This window comes from Phoenix dactylifera, unplaced genomic scaffold (assembly GCF_009389715.1).
Source record: "Phoenix dactylifera cultivar Barhee BC4 unplaced genomic scaffold, palm_55x_up_171113_PBpolish2nd_filt_p 000631F, whole genome shotgun sequence".
Classification (NCBI taxonomy): Eukaryota; Viridiplantae; Streptophyta; class Magnoliopsida; order Arecales; family Arecaceae; genus Phoenix; species Phoenix dactylifera.
In genome coordinates this window covers 224,213-245,444 of record NW_024068024.1, presented here as the reverse complement: position 1 = coordinate 245,444, position 21,232 = coordinate 224,213, and the positions used below count along the sequence as shown (strand labels likewise).

At 37.6% G+C, this 21,232-nt stretch overlaps 1 protein-coding gene across 2 annotated transcripts; it reads left to right on the top strand.

Moving 5' to 3' along the window:
• Window positions 1–11,129: 11,129 nt before the first annotated feature.
• Window positions 11,130–19,713, top strand: LOC103723093 (small RNA 2'-O-methyltransferase). 2 transcript variants are annotated; one of them, XM_008813902.3, is made up of 11 exons: window positions 11,134–11,233; window positions 11,368–11,519; window positions 11,990–12,357; window positions 14,007–14,096; window positions 15,344–15,798; window positions 15,900–16,151; window positions 16,549–17,504; window positions 17,608–17,759; window positions 17,840–17,956; window positions 18,184–18,312; window positions 18,999–19,713. In XM_008813902.3, the coding sequence occupies exons 3-11, from the start codon at window positions 12,091–12,093 to the stop codon at window positions 19,437–19,439; spliced, it is 2,859 nt and encodes a 952-aa protein (XP_008812124.2). In that variant the 5' UTR covers window positions 11,134–11,233; window positions 11,368–11,519; window positions 11,990–12,090; the 3' UTR covers window positions 19,440–19,713. The 2 variants fall into 2 exon arrangements, with proteins under 2 accessions (XP_008812123.2, XP_008812124.2); XM_008813901.3 differs by lacking the exon at window positions 11,368–11,519 and having other exon boundaries at window positions 11,130–11,233.
• The last annotated feature ends 1,519 nt before the right edge of the window (window positions 19,714–21,232 follow it).

Genomic DNA, 21,232 nt, shown 5'->3' with positions numbered 1-21,232 from the left:
GTAAAACCAACGTGTAAGGGTTCGATTGTGATCCCGGGAAAACAATCTGGGTGGTTCTAGTCGGTGAGCCAGGAAAAACCGACCGAGTTCGTTGTAAGCTCGTAAAACAACAAGTTGGGTTGTGAGCTTGTAAAACAACCGGCTGTAATCTGTAGGATTATAGTGAAATTCCCAAGAGGTCTTGGGGAGTGGATGTAGGTGCTGGGGTGCACCGAACCACTATATGTTTGTTGAGTTTGTAATGCTCCTTGTTATTATCTAACTAACACACTTACTTACTTAGATAAATTGCTTGCTTAACTGTTATCCGCGCATCCTTTAGTTGCAAGCATATTTAATCAAGTCACATTCTTTACATCAAATTGTTGCTAAGTTTTAGCTTACACTGTGCATCTGAACAACTTAGCATAATTAATCAAAAACTTTTAGAAGTAGGTTAAAAGTTTTAAAAGACCCAATTCACCCCCCCTCTTGGCTTGTATCTACTGGGCAACAGCTCTGCCTCAACTCCGCCATATCGGTATAATTGCTCTGCTTCAACTCTGCCATATCGGTATGATAGCTCTGCCTTATCTGCTCTATCTCTGTCTGATGGCTCTGCCTCATCTCCACCATATCGGTATTGGATCTCGACTTATTTATCCAACTTTTATCTATTCTATTAGATACTGATTGAACTACAACTTATCTAAAAAAGATAAACAAAATTAGGATATAAAGAAGGATGGCAAAAAATTTATTTGATGAAAAGATCAAAAAAGAGGATGTATATGTGGCTTTATATGTCCCTTATAAGTCTTGCAATCTAGAGAAACATCGAACTTACGAACTTTTGTTTTTCGAATTTTTAGAGGTTTAATTTCAAAATATTATACTAACACCGAGTCCAATTTCCTAACAAAAGTAAATACGCAGCAACCAAGCATTCTTTTGAAAACAGACAAAGGAAAATAATAATAATAAAAAATCATCATCAATCTTTATTACTTTCTACTAGTTAATTAATCAAGATTAGAACTTCTTGCTAAAAAAAACATTAAAAATACAAAAGAAAAGCCAAGGTTATTTCTCCTCCTTGGTGGAATAATAGCTATCATTAATTAAATAAAGCATCACAACATTATCTTAGTTCTATATTTCACTTAGCACCAACTAGAAATCTTGAGCTAGTTCTATAAATTCTCCAAATCAGTCAAGCAGGGCATATTTGCCATCTGGGGTTAGGTTTACACTGAATGATGCGGTGTTTTGAAATGGTACCAAGGAGGTTATGAATACCTTCTTTTCATTACATGCAACTACTCTGCAGTTCTCTCTTAACAGAGAGAAAAGGATCATGCGTGTACAAATACACACGACTGCTAAAGATATCAGATTTAGAAATTTTAACGAGAGTCTAAATTATAAGAAAGAAAATAATTAGCTTATAAGTAACTTTTTCAATACATAATATCTCACCTTCACCTCTTGGTTCACAGGGATGTCTCTTCCTGCTCCCATAAAAGATCTTTGAGCCCAGATACGTTAACATGTATTTTTAGAAATTTTTAATTTTTTTAAAAAACTAAATGGGATACCTTTTCACTTATTGACTCTAAGTTAGAATATCTTTTGTCTATTCTTTTTTAGAAAATTTTAATTTTTCAGTTAGGATATCTTTTTAAGAAATTTTGATTTTTTTTACTAAATTGGATACTCTTTCACTTATTGAATCTAAGTTAGAATATTTTTTTCTCTATTCTTTCTTTTCGTATTCTCAAAATCTGGTAATGTTAGAATCCCTCCTCCTACTATAGAAGCCTAGCATGTTTTAAACTTTTAAGAGCAAAATTTAATTAGGATCGCTGTCGGATTTTTTTCTTTTTTTGAATCATAAATGGAGTCATTTGATGAGGATTATCTTCAGAATTGAAAAATTAAGCAGATTTATAATAAGAATAAATCCATTTTAAGATCTTCAATGCATGGTATTTAAAATCTAGTTCAGTCTTGGCTAGAGAAAGAAATGAAGCTTTCTTTCCTATAGGCAATGCTGCTACTTTGCCTTTCCAGTATTTGAAGTACTTTGTTCCTTGTTTGTTTATGAGCCCATCAATAAATATTCCAATAATTGAAGCAGTTAGAGTAATGTAACTATGAGATGGTCTATGCTTGTTTTTTCATTCAAAGATCAGAATATATTTCTCTCCATATATTTCATTATGTACTATATTATATGTTGAGCTTAACTAATCTAAAGCATACAAATGACTAAGGAGAAGAGGTGCGGGAGAGAGGGGAGGAGGAGAAAGATACTTCAGACGGAGGCGGAGCTCGATCGGGGGATTGGTCGGTCGGCATTGGAGAGGAAGGAGGAGGAGAAAGATACCTCGGGCAAAGGCGAAGATCGAATATCCAATTATTGAACGGGGATCTGTGAGGTAATGGGTGAGTGGGCGGATCACCAAGTAATCTCTTACGATAGTGAAAATGGAGCCTTTGGATCAATGTTTGCCATGGTCGATCATAGTCAATGAAATACTTAGACCACGATCTTAGAACCAACACTTTGTTGGCAAGATGAAGTTGATTATGCTAAGGCCTCCTAGTGCTTTTGGTTGACATTTTTATCAACAATTGACAAGGCATCTAATTTTGCATTCCAACTTTTAATCTCTTCATAGAAATGATCACCAATTTTTTTCATTTCTTCAGATGATATTTGCAGGGATGGAAAGCACCAACATCCAATACAAGGGGAGGGTTCTTAGGATAGAGTTAATGAGAACACGACAGTTAGCTATGGAAAACATCCTTTTCTTCCATCTTGACAATTTTTTCTCAACTTTCTCTAGAAGGAAATTCTGGTCCTTGGTTTTGCGGGAAGAGAAATGCAATGGTATTCCCAAATAATGAAGAGGAAGCTCACCAATTTGACATCGTAGCAGCAAAGTTGACTTCTCAATTTCCTCCTTAGACTCACCTGGCCTAATCATGCTTGTTTTGCTGAAAATGATTTTAGCCCCATTGGCAAATTAAATAAATCTAGAATCAGCTTTAACATTTGCACATCTTTCTTAGAAAAGTTACAGAAAATCAAGTCATCATCTGCAGACTATAAACTTCAGATTTGTCCGATGATTTTGATTGATCCTATCCAAGAAATTAGGTTTCTAGTTATAGCCAGACAGAGTATTTGATCTAAGAAATCGGAGACTAAGATGAAGAGAAGTGGGGAAGGCAGATTTTCTTGTTTGAGTCCACATTTATTTGAGAGCTATTTTCCTTGTTTTCCATTAATGATTAGGGTGGAGCTAGAGTTATGAAGTAGGGACAAGATCCAAGTGATCCATCTTGATCCAAACCTCTGATTTTGCAAAAGTTTAAGGAGAAATGCCAAGAAATGCAATCGAATGATTTTTCAAAATCTACTTTGCAGAGGATACCTGTGCTTTTGGTTCTCTTACGATAGGATAAGATCTCCCTTGCTGAGAAATAATTCTCGATTATGAGCCTGCCTTTTATAGAGGCATTCAGAGCTATAGAAACTAGGGAGTCTATCACCTTGCTAAGGCGAGAGGACAATTTTGGATATAATCTTGATGATTGCATTTTTAAGGCACATCAGAGTGTATTCTCTAATCGATGTGGATTCAGCCTTTTTTGGATGAGGGAGATGAAGGTGAAGTTAAGCCTTGCTATATCAACTGAATGATCTTGAAAAGCAAGCGCTACTGTAATAATGTCATCCTTCAGTACCTTCCAGAATTTTTGATAGAAAGAGATTAGGAAGCCATCAGAGCTAGGCACCTTGTTTTTAACCATACTAAAGATTGCATCCTTTATTTCCTCCTTTATAAAGTCTTTCTCTAAGAAGCTTAAGTCGTGACTCCCTTCTACATAGAGACATTTTCAGTTTACTTTTATATTGAAATATTTGTTGGTGCTTAATAGTGATAAATAGAAAGTAAGGAAGGCTTGATGAATATCATCTTCCTTATATAGAACTTGGCTATCCTCCGTAATTTCGATGATTTTGTTTTTCTAGTGCCTAGTGCTTTTAGATGGAAATATCAAGTGTTGTGATCACCATCTTTTATCCATTGTTTCAAGGATGTTTGATGCCATTAAACTTCCTCTTATAACAGGATGGCCTAAACTGGGATTTGAGGTTGGCTCTTTCATCTTTCTCTACCGCAATGAGAGCTCTTGCTTCTTCCATCTTATCTAACATGTCAACTTTGCTGCAGATATCATTCTTCCTCTGTGAAAGATTACCAATTTGATTTTTGCTCCATGATCTAAACTTGGTAGCAAAAAATAGAGTTTATTGACCATGCTTTTAGCAGTATCATCATCCATGGGAGATGCAACCCACCATGACTTGACCAAGTCATCAAAACCAGGTTGGAGGCACCACATATTTTCGAATTGAAAAGGTCTTGGTTGTTGAGATTTGTTAACAGTTTGAGGGACAATGAGAGGAGCAATGGGATGTGATCAGAAGTGGGACATGTAAGAACTGAGAGATGAGCCAAAGAAAATTCAAAATGCCTTTCAAGAGAGACAAAGCACCTATCAAGTTTGGTGAGGCTAGGATAATCACAAAAATTTGACCATGTGACTCTCCTATTTGTAGCATCGATTTTCAATAACTTTAGGCTATTGTGAACTCTATTGAACTTCTAAAATTTAGAAATGCTAGTTTTGGCTCCCAGTCTATCAGAGGAAAATCAGGTGATGTGGAAGTCACACACAATAATCCATGATTTGGAAACAAATAATCTACCAACTCTGAGTTCTTCGTAGAAGGTTTCTCAGGTTCTTTGATCATTTGTTCCGTATGCTTTGGTCACCATCCATCGAATACCTCATCCCTTAAGAGAGGATTGAGTGCTTTTTAGAGAATTCCCTGAAGTGGATAGGACTGCCATCAACTTTAGTACTATTCTAGCAAGTTAACGGACCACTGCATGAGCCTTTTCAATTGTTGATTTTGTTGGAAACCCGCCCATGCCGTAGAAAATTAAAAAAATTTCAGATGGCAGCAGAATTGGCATGCGCAGGATCAACGTTCATCTCATGAACATTATTCAAAAACCGTTCGTAGATAGATTAGGATTAAAAACTTTTCATAACATTAGAAAGATCAGATTTTCACCTTGTGCGGGTAGATGATCACCGCAAACTGATGATCGTGATTTTGGAAGAAGGCTCGCTTGAAGCCGCACACGCGTCCGGCCTCTACGGGTATCCACACGAAGTAGAGGATCAATCCAAGCTTCTTTGTCTCTCCGAGGTGCTAGCTCCCTTGCAGAGACAACTTTAATGGCTGATGTCCTCCCTGAATCAACCCTTGATTGTGCTTGGAAGGAGGAAGAAGAAGGATAAAGAGAGGAAGAGGAACGAAGCCCCAGCAGCCTTCTTCCTTTTTCCTGCGTTGGAAGGAGGAAGGGATGAAGAGGAGACCGCCAAGACTTCTTCTTGGCTTTTCCTTGCTTGCGGCTGAAACAAGAGGAGGAGAGGGGCTCACGGGTGGAGAAGGGAGAGGGCTTGAACGCCCTAATGCAGCCCCACGCCTCCTCTTAAATAACATGTGGAGCTCCTACAAAGAGCTCCTTGATTAATTTCCAAGAGGGGCGTTGGCCCCTCTTGTTGTGCCGCACCAAGCAAGAAAAGGAGGGGCTTGCGCCCCTCCTTCTTGGTTAACCTAGTCCTCCTCTAAGGAGGATTAGGAAGCCCTAATGTGGTTAAGCCTTAATCCAATTAGGCTTAGACCAAGAGTGAACCAATTTCGGGTTTAATCAATGCTAGTTCTAATCCAATTAGAACTCCAATGAATTATGACTCGATTGAACCCTTCAATCCTAATCGAATTAGGAGTCATCTTAATTCATTAAATTAATAATTAATTAGGACTAAATAAATCCTAATCCAATTAGGACTTATTTAATTTTAGTCCTAATCTAATTAGGACTCTAATTCGAACCCAAAGTCCTAATCTAATTAGGACTTCTAGGAATCCTACTCTAAGTAGGAATCCAAGTTGAATTCAAAATTCTAATCCAATTAGGATTGTAGGAATCCTACTCTAAGTAGGACTCCCAGTCCCAATCCAATTAGGACTAAAGAAATCCTACTCCAAGTAGGATTCGTGTTTAAGTCCAATTAATTAATTCTCATTTTTCCTTCTTCAACTGATTATCAATCGAATTGATTACTCGTGATTCATAATCACAATTCAACCATCGGATCGGTCAATACCTCTAGTGCGTGTGACTCCATAGGTTCTATTCTGACTGGTAGTGAGATATATTACGATCTCTATCACAATATCATTGAAAACTCCTTTCAATCGGTTGGAACAGTTCCAACTCAACTCATCAGGGTTTATCGATCATCAAGATATTTTCTGTGAGTTTCACCATCCACCAGTGACTCCTGGCAGCATGTAGTGGCTATCTAGCAGAATGGAATGATGAACCTCTAGGTGTAGTTATCGTATGATACAGTCCTTCTATCGTGGATCCCTACAGGACAGAGGTCATGGACAACTCGTCAAACCCATCGTCTGTTATATGTCAAGATTTATTCGACTTAAGTTCGAGAGTGGAAAACTCTTTCTCTACTGACATACTGCCCTGGCCGAGGTCTTACGAACTTAGTCTTATAAATCACATAGGATCTCTCCTTATCTATCAAGGTCGATAGATTCCATATAGGTGCATACCCTACTCCTATAGTGAATCTACTGCAACCAATCTACACTGCATTGACCCATATGTCTAGAGACCATGTATACGTGCAGTCAAACTACAATAACCTTACTGTGACTAGCCGAAGCACCGCAGGTCAAAGGACCAGTCACACTACTGCAACATCAAGCAAGTCACTGACGAGTGGATAGACATCCAAGTAACTTCTTGTCTTGGTCACGCTCAGTACCCTTGTTCTTTAACAAGCACCTGCACTATTACTTCAGTGTCACCACACCGTGGACTCGAGTCTCGTCCATCCACAAGAAAAGCAATGTGTGCACTGATCTCATCGGATCGATCACCGTCCTCGTGATGATCCATCGATCAGGAGCATTTAGAAATTAGTCACCAATGATACATGGCTCAAATTCTCAACTCTTGAGAATATGCATCACCATCTTATTAATTTCTTGGACGATTCATAGACACATAAACAATATGAATAAAAAGATGCTTTTTATTTATTCAATAATAAATAGTCAAGTACAAAATTATGTCCTAGAATCAACAATGTGTCGGCCAGATTGGCTTCTAGGGCATACATCTAACAGATTTGACATTAATTAAAGGAGTCGCCACAAGTTGATCTAAGAAGCTTTAATTGAAGGTTCTAAGTTTTGTCTTTTGGAGGCAAACAACAAAGCAATTCAAGTTTTTGACTGATTGCTTAATTACTCATCTCTTAGAGGCAAGCCCCATACCTCTTAATTCCAAATGAGAGTTGTCAAGAGTTAAATGGCACAATCACCAGACATATCTGACAATGTAAGAACTAAAGAGAAAGACTCCAAGATAAGAGCAAATGGGATGAGAGTAGGTAGATAGAGCAGTGAAATCATATATATTAGATGTTGTAGTAGGAAAGACATTCCATAGTTAATGTCTTGAAGACAAGAGTTTCCAAAACAAAACATCTAGAGTTGGATGCAAATTGATACAAAAGATGCCATAAGATGTGAACTTCAGCACACAAAAAAAGAAACAATTTACAATCTAATCTTCTAGTTAGGCTTATGTCGAGCTGAGGATAACGAAAAGGTTCTTGTCCTTCTTTGAATCACCAGATTCTTGAGCGTAGGAATAGAAGATTCTAGCCCATCGCTAGAGAACACGAGACCACACCTTTTCTCGAGTTTGATAAGGTCGCCTACAATCAATATGTTGATGAAGAGAATGTCTTCCTCCTTGATACTCGATTCATCAATCTCAAGTGTGTTGAGTTTCTTGCAGTGTAATTGGGGACTTCTTTTCCCACCTCTCAATTGAGGAGGAGGAAGGGGCTCGGTAGATGTCGGTGAAGCCTTTAAAGTGGAAAAGATTGTGGCTATAGGAATGGGTTCTAGGTTTTTAGGAAGTTGTGTGACCTTTGGGCAAGGGTTAATAGGGATAACAGGCTGCAGTTAGGTGCAGGTTATAGGCTCGTGATGGGACCTAAAGGAAGGTGAGTGATGGTCATTGGAAAAAATGATTGTCATTTGCAAAGTGGGTAAGAGAGTGGTTTTGCAAGCATTAGGAAAGCTGTCATTTGGAAGGATTATCCAAGGAAGATTTAAATTTGAAATGTAAAGTTTCTAAGGGGTTAGAGCAATAACTCCAAAGAAGTAGGGACATAGAGAATATGAGGCTAAGGTTAGGGGTGTGCAAGGCTAGGTTCCTGAGTAAACCATTAGAGTTTGTGGGAGCAATGAGTCTAATGATGGCTCATATCCTTTTTCCATTGTAGAGTCATGTAGCCTCTAGCTATGAGTTCCAATGTTTCTTGGGTTTCGCCTTTCTGGCAAGCTATTGTCAGAGTATGAGAAGGGCTGCAATTCATTGCCGGGGCGATGTTGTAGGTTAGGGTGACCAAACCACAAATCCCATTCATCATTCCCTAGGTCCCCTTGCTCACTATAGGAAGAAGAATCAGCAAAGTTTGGTTTATGAGGAGTGGAGTAGTTGACAGCAACATTGATATTGTAGGTGTAAGGCTTGATAGTGACATCCATTGGGATTGCGGCAAAGTTTTTGCAATAAAGCTGTAAGTCGAAGCCGGAGAGATTTTTTCAATGAGAACTCGATCAGTTGGCACAATGAGGAACACCAAATCCAGCAACAATATTGGTAATGGCTTCAGGATTCTAGTAGATGAGTGGGAGGTTAGAAGGCTGGTGCATATTTTGTATTTGAGTTTATGATGTGCACCACCTCTAACTTGATCCTAGTGAGTCACAACTAGTGAGAACTCATTCCCACAGATGCATCCTAGAGCCATTAGCCTTTGGATGATCTCATTCGATGGGTAGGAGACGAAACACTCATTCTCCTTGGAGAATTTTCTCGTCGTCCATGAATTAGAGACTTTGGCTTTATAGGCAAGGGAGAGAAAGCACTTGATAGGGTTTCTACATGCTTATTTGAACTGATCAGGCTTGCTGCATTTGAAAAGACTTGCTCCTTAAATAGAGATAGTAGAAGGTGGTGGGTGAGAGGGTTGGTCGAGGGAGTGGGAGGTAGAGTCGCACTTCAAGCTGCATGAGGTGCATGGCATTCCATACCTGAGTGGTGGCCTCTCATGACTTCGGCAAAAGAACAGGATGACGGACATCTCGATGGAAAGTTGTTGTATAGTTTCTCCATAGAGCGGGAGCCAAGAATAAGTGGTCCTCTATATCTTTGTCAATGCCCAGCTTTTTTAGGTTTGACATGGACCCGTTCCCTATTTGGTGGGGGACGTATATTTAGAAGTTGTACAAGCCTGAAGGGTAGTGGTTGAAAGAGACATTTCTTTGGTGGAAAGGGCAAAGGATGCTCGGTGAGGCACCATTGAGCGGGACAGAATTGATTGAGTAGGCTTTTTGTAGATTCCTAGACGATTGTTTTGGCTCCAGTTAATAGGAAAAAGGTGGCATTGTATATGAAGTTGCTGAATTGAGAATGGCCAACTGTGGGGGGAGATTGGTGCTGGCAACGAGCAGGGGGACAGAAGGAGGGAAGGAGAAGCCATCATCTTCTGTGTCTGTATGTGTATTATTACTATTTCTTTTTTATGTGACAGAAGGTTTTACTGTGTATTATTGATGTTAGGAATGCTGTAATGATTATGACTAAAGAAAGAGCTTAAACATTAATAAGAGTTTAATCAATATGATTAAGAAAGAAATTATATCCATCTAGTTGATAAGGTTTTTCATGGAATGACTTATATGGTTAGGGTGGCATTTTTGAATTAAGACTTGCCAACTTGCCTAGACGTTTCTAATATAAATAGATTTGGGTGATGGTTAACTAAAATTCAATGCAATATAGATTTGCCTATCACAACTTGATTATAAATTGGTTGGATATATATTTGGTTCATTAAACCAACAAGTCCCCATGAATTGAATAAATCCTTAAAATCCTAACTCAAACTTGTTGATTAGTAGAAATCTTACCATAAACTATAACCCATACAACAATTAGTTCGAATAATTAGAAAAGGTACCTAATTAATAGTTAATTACAGAAGGTACAGAAAACATGAAGAAAATGATGTATTTAGGATTTATAACATCTGCTTCTCAATTTTAATTTTTCTTTTCATTCTCACATTATTTGGATGCCAACTCAGATGTGCATTTCTGGACCATATTTTAATTTTATTTATTGAGATATATAGTTGGTAAGTGAAGTACCCATCAATTGGAAAGATTGGATAAGGATTCATATAAAGTAAATGGTATGTGCTACTTTTTTTTCAATCTATTTATAGATATATTGGGTGTAGAGTAATTTTTTTTGATGTGATCTAGTTTTAAACCAACTCAACCTGGTCTAGCATGGTAAAAGAATCAATTAACTGAATGAATTATTAATTATAAGTAAACTACTCTTGAAACACATGCATAAAATTTTTATGCAAATTCAATCATCTCTCTCCAATACACTTAAACCATCCAACATCTATTGATATTTAAATTTTAAATTTTGATTGTTGGAACTATGGCATCCAAAATATTTCATCTCAACATAGTTATATTTCTTAAACAAGTCTCTCTCTCATAACAATCTATTTAATATAATACCATGTCTTAATATTACTTCTAGAATTTATTTATCCGGATAGCTATAATTTTATGTTGTATTCTTTCTCAAATATATATCCCATGGGCATTGGTTTTTGAAGTATAAGACGAGGCCAAACAATCCAGTTTTATTATATATATGTATATATATATAACATAATTTGCTTCGATCTGAAGCAATCTCCACAGCATCCACGTAAAGATAGACGGCTAGGATATGATGCTTGTTGATTTGGACGGCAGATCTGATAAACTCGTCTGCGGGTGTCCGGACGATATATTATTATTTTTTTAAAACCACGTGGCGCAAGGTCAATGTGAGCGCAAGTTAGAGAAGACCAGGGGTCATGAGGATGGGCGTGCAGTTTTAAGTACTTTCCCTCCTTTCCTTGAGTTCTCTCACTCTCTATGTAGACTGTTCGGGGGCCGTTCCTCGATGTATCAGGAGAGGTGCGCGTATCTCTGAAAACCCTAAATTTTCGATGTAAAATCTCCTTTTCCGGCTCAGATTGGGCTATCTGGTCCTGTCTTTAAAGCCTTATGTCGAAAATTTCCTGCATTAATTGCTGATTTCCTATTTATAGGCCCGGGGTTTCGAGAATTTTTCTCACCGTCTGTTGACAATCCTTAGTGCGTCTTAGGTCTCGGCCCTAGGAGCGGCGCTTTGAGGTTCCTTAGTCTCGAAGTCCTGATCTTTTCCCCTTCGCTGGTGATTTGTGCTCGGATTCTTCTACTGGTGATCTTTTTTGGAGCTTTCGGGTTATATCTTTGTTTTCTTTCTCTAAGTAATGTTCTTCATATGATTCTTCCCGGGTTTTTTTGTGCACCGGCCTTCGTATGTTTTTCTTTTCAGTTTTTTTTTTTTCTTTTTTGAGCTTAGGGTTTGTAAATTCTCTTTTGTATATTTTTTGTATTCACTATTTGCTGCTTGTCCTATTGCTAGACGTTGAGAGCTTATTTCGTCTGTTTTCGAGATTTAGATCGGTAAATAGAGATAAAAGATTCGGTCTTTTGGAATACTTATTCTCTTTTTGTTTTTGTGTACCATCCACATTTGAATTAGTTAAACAAGTTAGTTTCTTGCACTAATTTCTCTCGTTTATGTTTGTTTTTATGGTAACCACATTTGGGTTAGATTGTTTGCTTCTAGCCAGTTGATTATAGTATTAATTGACATGGTATAGTTTTTGCTTTCTCTTTTAACAGGACGAGTATTAGCATTGGTTTGAATAATATATGCTGTACAATTCCTATTCTTATAGTCTGAGGGAATAATTATCGAGAAAGATAAGGTTTTAAGGAGAACTATGGGAACTCAAGAATCACCAGCGGTTGCAGTGAATAGGCCAACTCTTACCCCAAAGGCCCTTATATATCAGAAGTATGGTAATAAAGCATGCTATAGGATTGAGGAAGAGTTGCAGTCAGCAGATTGCCCTGGGTTGGTAATCCCGCAGCAGACCAAAATCCTGTATAGATGTTATTTGGATCTCCCTGAGTTGTCTGTTACTTCAGATACCTTTCCAAGGAAGAAGGAAGCGGAGCAGTCTGCTGCAAAGATTGCCATAGAAAAGGTTTTGCTTCATAGCCTCATGCATGCCTCAATTTCTGCTGTTTCTTGTTTCCTTAGTCATTAGTCAGCAGCTGTGGGATTGTTAAACATTACACATTAAAATAAACATAAAGGCACTCTTATTGTTAGGTTAATCTAAATGCTCATTGGTGACATAATAGCAGCAGAATATAGGACAATTTCCATGAAATTCATATTTTTTTGGAAACTGCAGAATCATAGGAAACAAAGAATGAAAAGGACATGATAGACAAATTCAGCCAATAATTGATGTCATAAAGATTGTTTTGGTTGGAAGCAATTTATATGCTATCAATTTATATTCTCTCTCTGGTGAATCATATGATAACAACAAATGTGGTAGAAACAAATGTGGTAAAGCATCAGCTTAACGTCTAATATTCCATAGTGGCACCCCTGATTGTAGCTTTCACTCTTAGAAGAAAAAAGGCAGCCTAATGCATGAGGCTTTTGTCACTGAGGGGGAGGGAGAGGGAAGAAGGGAGGGAGAGAGCAGGCGGGGGCAGCGGGGAGAGAGAGAGGCAGTGGAAGGGGAAGAGAGAGAACAAAGAGAGGAAAAAAGAGAGGAAGGGAGGGAGAGGGAGAGAGAGGGAGACGGCGTTGGAGAGTGGGAGAGGCTGATAGAGGGCTGGAGGGAGAGGGAGGGAGGGAGGGAGAGAGAGGGAGACAATAGCAGAGAGCGAGAGAGGTGGAGGAAAGCCCTCTCCCTTCTGTCTGCCTCCCTCCCTTCTCCCTCTCTCTCCCTCCCTCTCCCCCCAACCCTCTATCTGCCTCGCTCACTCTGCTGCCGTCTCCTCTCTCCCTCCCTCCCTCCCTCTTTCTCTCTCTTTTCCTCTCTTTCCTTCTCACTCTCCCCTACCTCGCTGGTTTCTCGATGTGAAGGCCGGAACCATCCCAGTCCGCCTTTGGTACGGCTTGGTACGCTCCGAACTAGGTAACTCGGGATAGTACCATCGACCTTTGATTCCAATTTTACCTTCCATAGTTCCATCTTTTTTTTTTAGCTGAAAAAATAACATGGTGAATCAGTGCAGTAACAGATTAGGAGAGGCATTGCCTAATATTTTTGTAATAAGTGTTAAAAGCTTGAGTTCTGCTCAGTACAACGTAAAATACTCGATAACTTTACAAGTTGGCTCCTGGAAGAACAAAAACAACAAAATTATTGAGTTTGATATCAACTGACAAACTCTTGGGAACTAAAAAATGGGAATGCCAGATATTATAAAAATTGTTCGTTGACGATGGAAAGAGCAGACACAGATTGCTCAATCCCATATACTTATTGTCGAGGAGTCAACGGACCAATGCTTTAATTGCTCCTTACTATTTGCATAACCTGTTTGATGAATCCAGAAACTTAAAAAGCTAATTCAAGCATGAAATCCCCTATGCATTCATTGAAAAGAAAGACTGGATAATTTGAAATATATTCAGAGTACTTGATTATCTGGGTGTTGCTTTTACTCTTACTTATGTAGGACGTTATAACTTAGACCCTAACAGCTGGTCTTAATCTAAGTGAGGTAAGACTATATGGTCGCGGTTCCTGTAGTATTTATGTACGTAACAATTTAATGATGTGATTTTATCTTTCAGTTTGTGGTAATGCTTTGATTTCTTTTGCAGTTGGGAATTCAGTTTACAACAAATAATCCCACTCCGCAGGAAGCATGGAATGAATTAGTTGCTCGTGTATCTGTCTTGTTTACAGACGAGGTTGGTAATTTTGCATGAATTTTCTTTTTGCACAATTAATTGAGAACTTTACTATGAAAGCAACGAAGGACATAAAAGTGTTTCCATAGAAAGCATTTCCCAGTAAGTGTGAAATTTATTTATTCGGCTCTGCTTATGCCCTAATAACCCTTCTTCTTGAACCTTGAAATTTTTCACAATAAATTAAGCAATGTTGCTTTTTCTTTGATCTCTTTCCCTTTTCTGTAAAAATTTCTTTTGATTACTTTCAGATTTTGTTGTATTTAATTAAGCATACTACAAATTTGGAGTTTCATTAAGATCTGTTGATTCTTTTCAATATTACCAGGTTCTATGTTCCTTGTTTATTTGATGCCTTCCACTAATAACAGTTGCCATATGCATGGATTGTCAACATAAACAAATTGCTCCTTTATTTGCACCTCCAATTTGATGGTCCTTGCACAGTTCACTTGGATATGTGGAGTCAGATGCTTGCACTATATACCTTTGAAATGGTTCACTTCCTAATTTCTGCTTTTGAATATATAGGCTTGATGCAACAGATTTTGTTGGTTGCGATATCCTTGACAACACATGGTTATTCCATACTCCCTCATCTCTCTCTCTGTCTCTCTCTGTTTGTGTGTGTCTATGTGTGTGTGTGTGTGTGTGTTTGCATGCAGTGGCTTGAGTACGTGATTAGGGCCTTCTTAAGTAGCCACAAAGCACATTATACACCAACAAGATGACATGTTTGCCGCGGTATGGCAAATGTGAGAAGTATTGGATTGTAAGTAGATAGCTTTAATTACTCAGTTCTTTTTCACCTTTAAATGATCTCCATTTGCAACCTTATTCTTTCTATTGATCCAAGTGACTGTAGCTGATCCATGGAAGCTCTGTTGTACTGAGCAAGCTACTTGATTGTGCATCGAGGAAGTTAATAATTTGGAAGGTTCATATCAATAGCCTAGTTTTTTATTGCTTCTAACCTAAGTCCATGAATCTAAGTAAGTTTCCTCATACATCGTATTTCACCTGGGCAATATTATGAATCACATAGATGTAAGAGGTTGCATGAACCTGATTATTAATTGTACAGACAAGTCACTATTAGAAAAGGTGATTAGTTCAACAGTGCACATTGGTGCCTCATTTGCTCAATTTTTTTGTCATTTTGAAATCAAACTGGATAATAATGTTAACAAGACTTCTCCGCCTGAATTCTCTGACATTTTTTTTTATGTTTGCTGTTTCAATGGAAGTTTCTTTCATCATCTCATCCCCTGATCGGTCACTTTAGAGTGGCATTTGGAAGAGTCGGACACTGTTATGGTATGCTTCCAATATCTGCCATTGCTGCATGCGACGTGAAAGCTAATAACTTATGCAAAACTATCAATCCCAAGACAGAATCAGATCCTCTTTCAGTTATATCACTTATCCTAAAGGCTGCCAAAATGTCTGGTTCCATTTTCTTGACTGACGGAAAACTTTTGATAAAGAAGCAAGGTCTATATTCTCCTGAAGCTTTACAATCATTTCTTAACCGTTATTCAGTCTCAATGGGGTGCATACAGATAGAAGCCATATATATTCCCTGCTCAATTGAGGAGCATGTTGAAACATTGACTCTTGATGTTTCTGACAACCAATATTACTTGGATGAAATTGCTAAGAAGCTCAATGTTGCTGATTCTTCCCAGATTGTTGTCTCAAGGTCTGTAGAATATTAGAGTCCAGTGCACTTGTGCACTTTACTATTTGCTAGTTATATTGATTGGTTGTATGCTCTTGATTAAAATGTTTCTGCTACTTCAGGACTGTTGGCAAAGCTTCATCAGAAATGAAGTTATACTTTCCTATTCCGGAAGCTCCTTTAATGGCATCAATTTCATCAGATCTACATGCAACTGTTGAAGGAAATATTAAAACAGAAACAATACTAAATAAGCGAGCTTCATACTTCTCAGGCCAGAAAATATATGGAGATGCAGTGTTAGCGAATATTGGATATACATGGAAGTCATCGGACCTTTTCTATGAAGACATATCTCTTTGTTCCTATTACAGGTCTGTGGTGCAAACCCTTGTTTAATTTGTTTCATCCCTGAAATTCTTGCCTCTTGAATTACTAGTCGCCGTCATTTTCAACAGTATCATGCAACCAAAAATTCTTGTATTTTGAGTAGCCTCACATGATTGTGCAATAAGAGAACTGGTCAACTTTTGCATTCTGGAATTAGTGTTTTTTATGTGATCACACTGTATACACATGCATTGTGATATTTTTTTTTTAAATCTGATGCATGGTGCTGGTTACTAGTGACAAGATATGAGGACTTCAATTTTTTTGTATCATTATTCTGTTTGTTTTTGAGTAATGATTTGAATATGGATTTTAGATCTTGGTATTTCATAATTAGCTGTGACAGATTTCTATGTTAATAACTAATTTTTGGTCCTTCAGGATGCTTCTCAATAAGGTACCTGATGGGCATTATAAGTTGTCTAGAGAGGCGATACTTGCAGCTGTATTGCCCGCTGCTTTTACTACACGTTCAAATTGGAAGGGACCTACCCCAAGGGACCTCCTCTCTGTGTTCTGCCACCAGCACCGGTTATCAGAACCTATTTTCTCTGTTAGGAGTCTCAGTTCTCCAGAAACTTCATCAGAATTATCAGAAATGTGTAAAATATCTAATTCATCAAAGTTAAATGAAGAAATTGAGATGGCAGATGGAGGTGCAGCTGATGTTATTGACAAAGACATGGGCAAATCAGGTACTTTCAGATGTGAAGTGAAAATATTGTCAAGGAGACGGGAACCAATAGTTGACTGTTTTCTGGCTGATACTTACACAAAAGAAAATGATGCCATTCAGAATTCTGCATTAAAAGTTCTGACATTTTTCAATAAGTTATTTAAGCAACTAGACATGCCTGTGGAGAAGTTGTTCTCTTTTGGATGTTCTCACGGCGTTAATGTTAATCTGCTCAATTTTTCTAGGGAATTTGCAACATGGTTATCTACTTATCATGTTAAGCAGAATTATTCTCTAGAAAGATTCAGTTCGCTAGGGTCAGTCTGTATGAATCAGCCGCACATAAAGCAGGAAAATGGGATGATTCTTCTAAATATTGAAGGTCCAGATTCTGGTGTCTTCCCATCCCCCGGATGTTTAACCTGCATAAGTTATGTTGTTGCATTAGTGGGGAAAGATGGGTCTTTCAAAGATCCCTTAGAAAGCAATGACGAGTTTGAATTTGAGATAGGGACTGGTGCTGTGATTAACCAGCTTGAAGCATGTGTAACTCAGTTATCTGTCAAACAAGCAGCCCAGTTCATCATAGAACTGCCTTCCAAGGACCTGATCTTGGCTGCAGCTGGTGAATCTGCAAATCATCTTTCACAGTCAAATTTATGTGTGTCTTCAACATCACCCCCTCCCTGTTTCCTTGTCTTAGTTTAAGTTGGCAGCATTGACATCGAACAATGTTGAATGAAAATGTGCAATCTATGCTGCAGGCAACTGCTATCTGGAGTACACCGTGAAGGTCTTGCAAGTTACTGAACCCTTGGAAGATAGAATGGAGCAGGCTTTGTTCAGCCCACCTCTATCTAAGCAGCGAGTAGAATTTGCACTGGGGCACATTAATGAGTCTCGTGCCACTACGTTGGTATTTATCTTCCTGCTTCACCATTTCCTTTGGAGATTCTCAATAATTATTGAGATTGAGCATGTGTTTTGCTTATGCAGGTTGATTTTGGCTGTGGATCTGGTAGCCTACTGGAGTTATTAGTGGAGCGTACAACTACATTAGAAAAGATAGTTGGTGTGGATCTTTCACGTAAGAGCCTCATACGTGCTGCGAAGGTATCACTTCTGAACAGTGGCCTTTTTCACATTCATAAATATTGCATTATTATTTAGAAACAATTGTTGAAGTAGTTCCATGGAGTTTGTTTTAATCTAGTATGCCAATTGTATTTTTTCCCTAGGTTTCTATTTAGCTTGGTTTTACATTTTAGATTTCAATATTCTACATGGAGATTTGTGCTATCTTCAGGCTATTTTAATTGTTATAATTTTTGATTTTGCAGATTTTACATCAGAAATTAAGCTCTAACTCCTTGATGCAAACAAACATCAGATCTGTAGTGCTTTATGATGGATCAATTACAGATTTTGATGCACGCTTGTATGGATTTGACATCGGAACTTGTTTAGAGGTACTGAATATTCTGATCCCATATTGACTTCTCTATCAAGTAGCCTAATAATTTACTAATAAATCTCACTTTGATGTATCATTAGTTCCATATTTGATTGCTTTCTTTTCTTCCACTTCTAAGTTCAGCATATGGTATTAGTTGTTGTCGCATACGTATCACTTCAAACTTCAATGATTAACTCTAAATTTTCTCAATATTGTAAGTTAAATTATGACTATGTAAGCTTGCATAATCTTCACATAACATTTATGAACGATGTTTAACTAGTGAGGCAAATATCGAATAGGCTGTTGAAGTCACTCTGCTATATCTCAGCTTACATTGATTGCAATAGAAACTCTTTCAGAATAGATATTAGCTTGTAAAGGATATTTAAGGCAGAGGAGGTCAATAGGTTTTGTTCTTTATTTTCCTTGTCTTCTTTCTTTTCTTTTTGTGCAATAGACATCATATAGAACTTGGGAGAAGATTATATGAGCAATGAGATCCTAAATGTTACGAATAATAGACTGCAATTACTAGAAGCATTCTCTGCATGACAAGCTTCTATAAAACTAGGGAGTTATTTTTACTTCACAAGTATAAATTGGTTGGTTTATTAGCTCATGCATGCTTATATCATACTGTATAGATTTAAAATTTTAAACACTGCTATTCAGTGTAGTTCTGGAAATGAAATGCAGGTGATTGAGCATATGGAAGAGGATCAAGCATGCTTGTTTGGTGATGTTGTCTTGAGTTTTTTCTGCCCCAGTGTACTCATCGTCTCCACACCCAACTATGAATACAACCCCATACTCCAAAGATCCACTATTCCCAACAAAGAAGATGATTCTGAAGAGAAATCAGCACCTTGCAAGTTCCGCAATCATGATCACAAGTTTGAGTGGACCCGAGAGCAGTTTAATCACTGGGCCACTGACCTTGCAGCTAGGCACAATTATATTGTTGAATTCAGTGGTGTTGGTGGGTCAGGTGATGTGGAACCAGGGTTTGCTTCCCAGATTTCTGTCTTTAGAAGGAATTCATCGCGTGAAGCAGGGAATTGCTGGAAAATGGAGGAATCATCTCAGGCTTACCAGCTTATATGGGAGTGGACTAACAGTTCCAGATCTGTTCTCTGATAATGTGACAGATTTTTCCTACTGGTTTGACATTATAGAGACATTATACATTTAGTTGGGCAGCACTGACTCGCTCGCTTCCAACTTTGGTCATGATAATGTGGGGAAATAATAAGTTTTTTTTCTGTTCAGCTGCGACCTCACCATTTACAATAGCATGTAGATGGTGAAGCAGCATCTTATTTATGGAATAAATAAGCCTCTTGCTGCAATCAAACTGTCAGTTGGATGTTTGAAATTGTCTTAAATTTATTTAATTGGGCATTTTGGAGACTTGGACCGTGTGTTGTGTTTGTTTTGATACCAAGAGGATAGAGTTAAACATTCAGGAGTAAGAGTATCTACATACAGATCCTGAGTGAATATGAATTGTTTTTGGAAGCTGATGAGATGGTTTCTAAAAGCAGATAGACTTGCAGTATGTTGCAAGGGTGTCAATATGCGTATGGTCCTAGGTTGTCAAATTGTTTAGATGGCTAGAGGCATCGGTCTCTTTTAAAGGTTTAGGTAGAAAAATATTTCAAAACAAATAACATTGATAGCTGTCATGTATAGTCACAAAAAGAATATAAAAGAGATATTATAGTGATAAATGATAAGATTATTTTCCAACTAATTATTTTAATTTTATTTATAGTTTTTCTGTCAAGTATTTAAAGATTCTTATAAATGCAATATGTTTAGTCGATAATTAGTATTTAAGGAATGTGTTACAGCTGAACTTAATTTCTCTTTCTAATAATACTTATTGATTTTGACAGAGAATTAATAAAAAAATATAATATTTTCGATAAATCAATGCCTAGATGGCAAGCTGCTTAAGTAGGCACCAGTTCTAGTGCTGGGGCGGTCATCGAAGGCCTCGAACGCCTAGCTACTCACTTGTGACAATCTTCTTGTGCAGCAATTTTGTTCTCTCTTCACCTTATGCAAACTCTAATTCTAAAAATATTTATGTTTGCTTTTTAAAGATAGCAAACTCATGACCCTGTGTTAGCAATGACCATTTTTCAAAAAAATAATAGCTATTCAATTATAAATGTTTTAAAATGTAAATTTTAGTTAAATAACTCTATTTCCAAATCTTAGAACGTTACTAGTTTAGGCTGAGAAAAATGTAAATATGTGATGTCTTTTTCTGTTTGAAGACAAAAAGGAGCAACATAAATCTCACTATTAATTAGATGGAGGAATCACATTCATCTATATTTTCATTTATGTGCATCGCATATGCTAACATTTTACACCTATTAGGTTTTAGGTAAGGTTTTAATGCTTTATGTATGCCTTATTTTGGCCATAAGTTATCAAATCTGTGGTCTGATGGAAGTAATAGGGTCATTAAAAATAGATGTAATCTTCTCCTTAAGCTGATTGCTGCTCTATGATTGATACATTGCTCGCAGATGTTACTGCTGAAGATGTTTCAGGCACGACATACGACATGGACTGATGATCAGATGGTTCTTGTCGTTGCTGATGCGAACTTTCGAGCCCCCGATATTGAAATTAACCTGAGGAGTGTTTGAAGCATTGAACCAGATGTGATCGATGTTTGTTACAGGAATGGTTTATCAAACCATTCGATGTGTTTATTTTTCTCGTCAGAATGAAAGATACTGAGTCAGCTCCCTAAGCAAGCTAAGTACATGCCCAGATTTCCACTTACACAACATGTAGTTTAATCAGATCATAGACTTCTTCTCAATCAACTTTTATGCTGTCTCCTAAGTTGGTCAGAAACATGAATGGTGCAATGCTATGTTGCATGAGTGAGTCAAAGCATGAAGTTT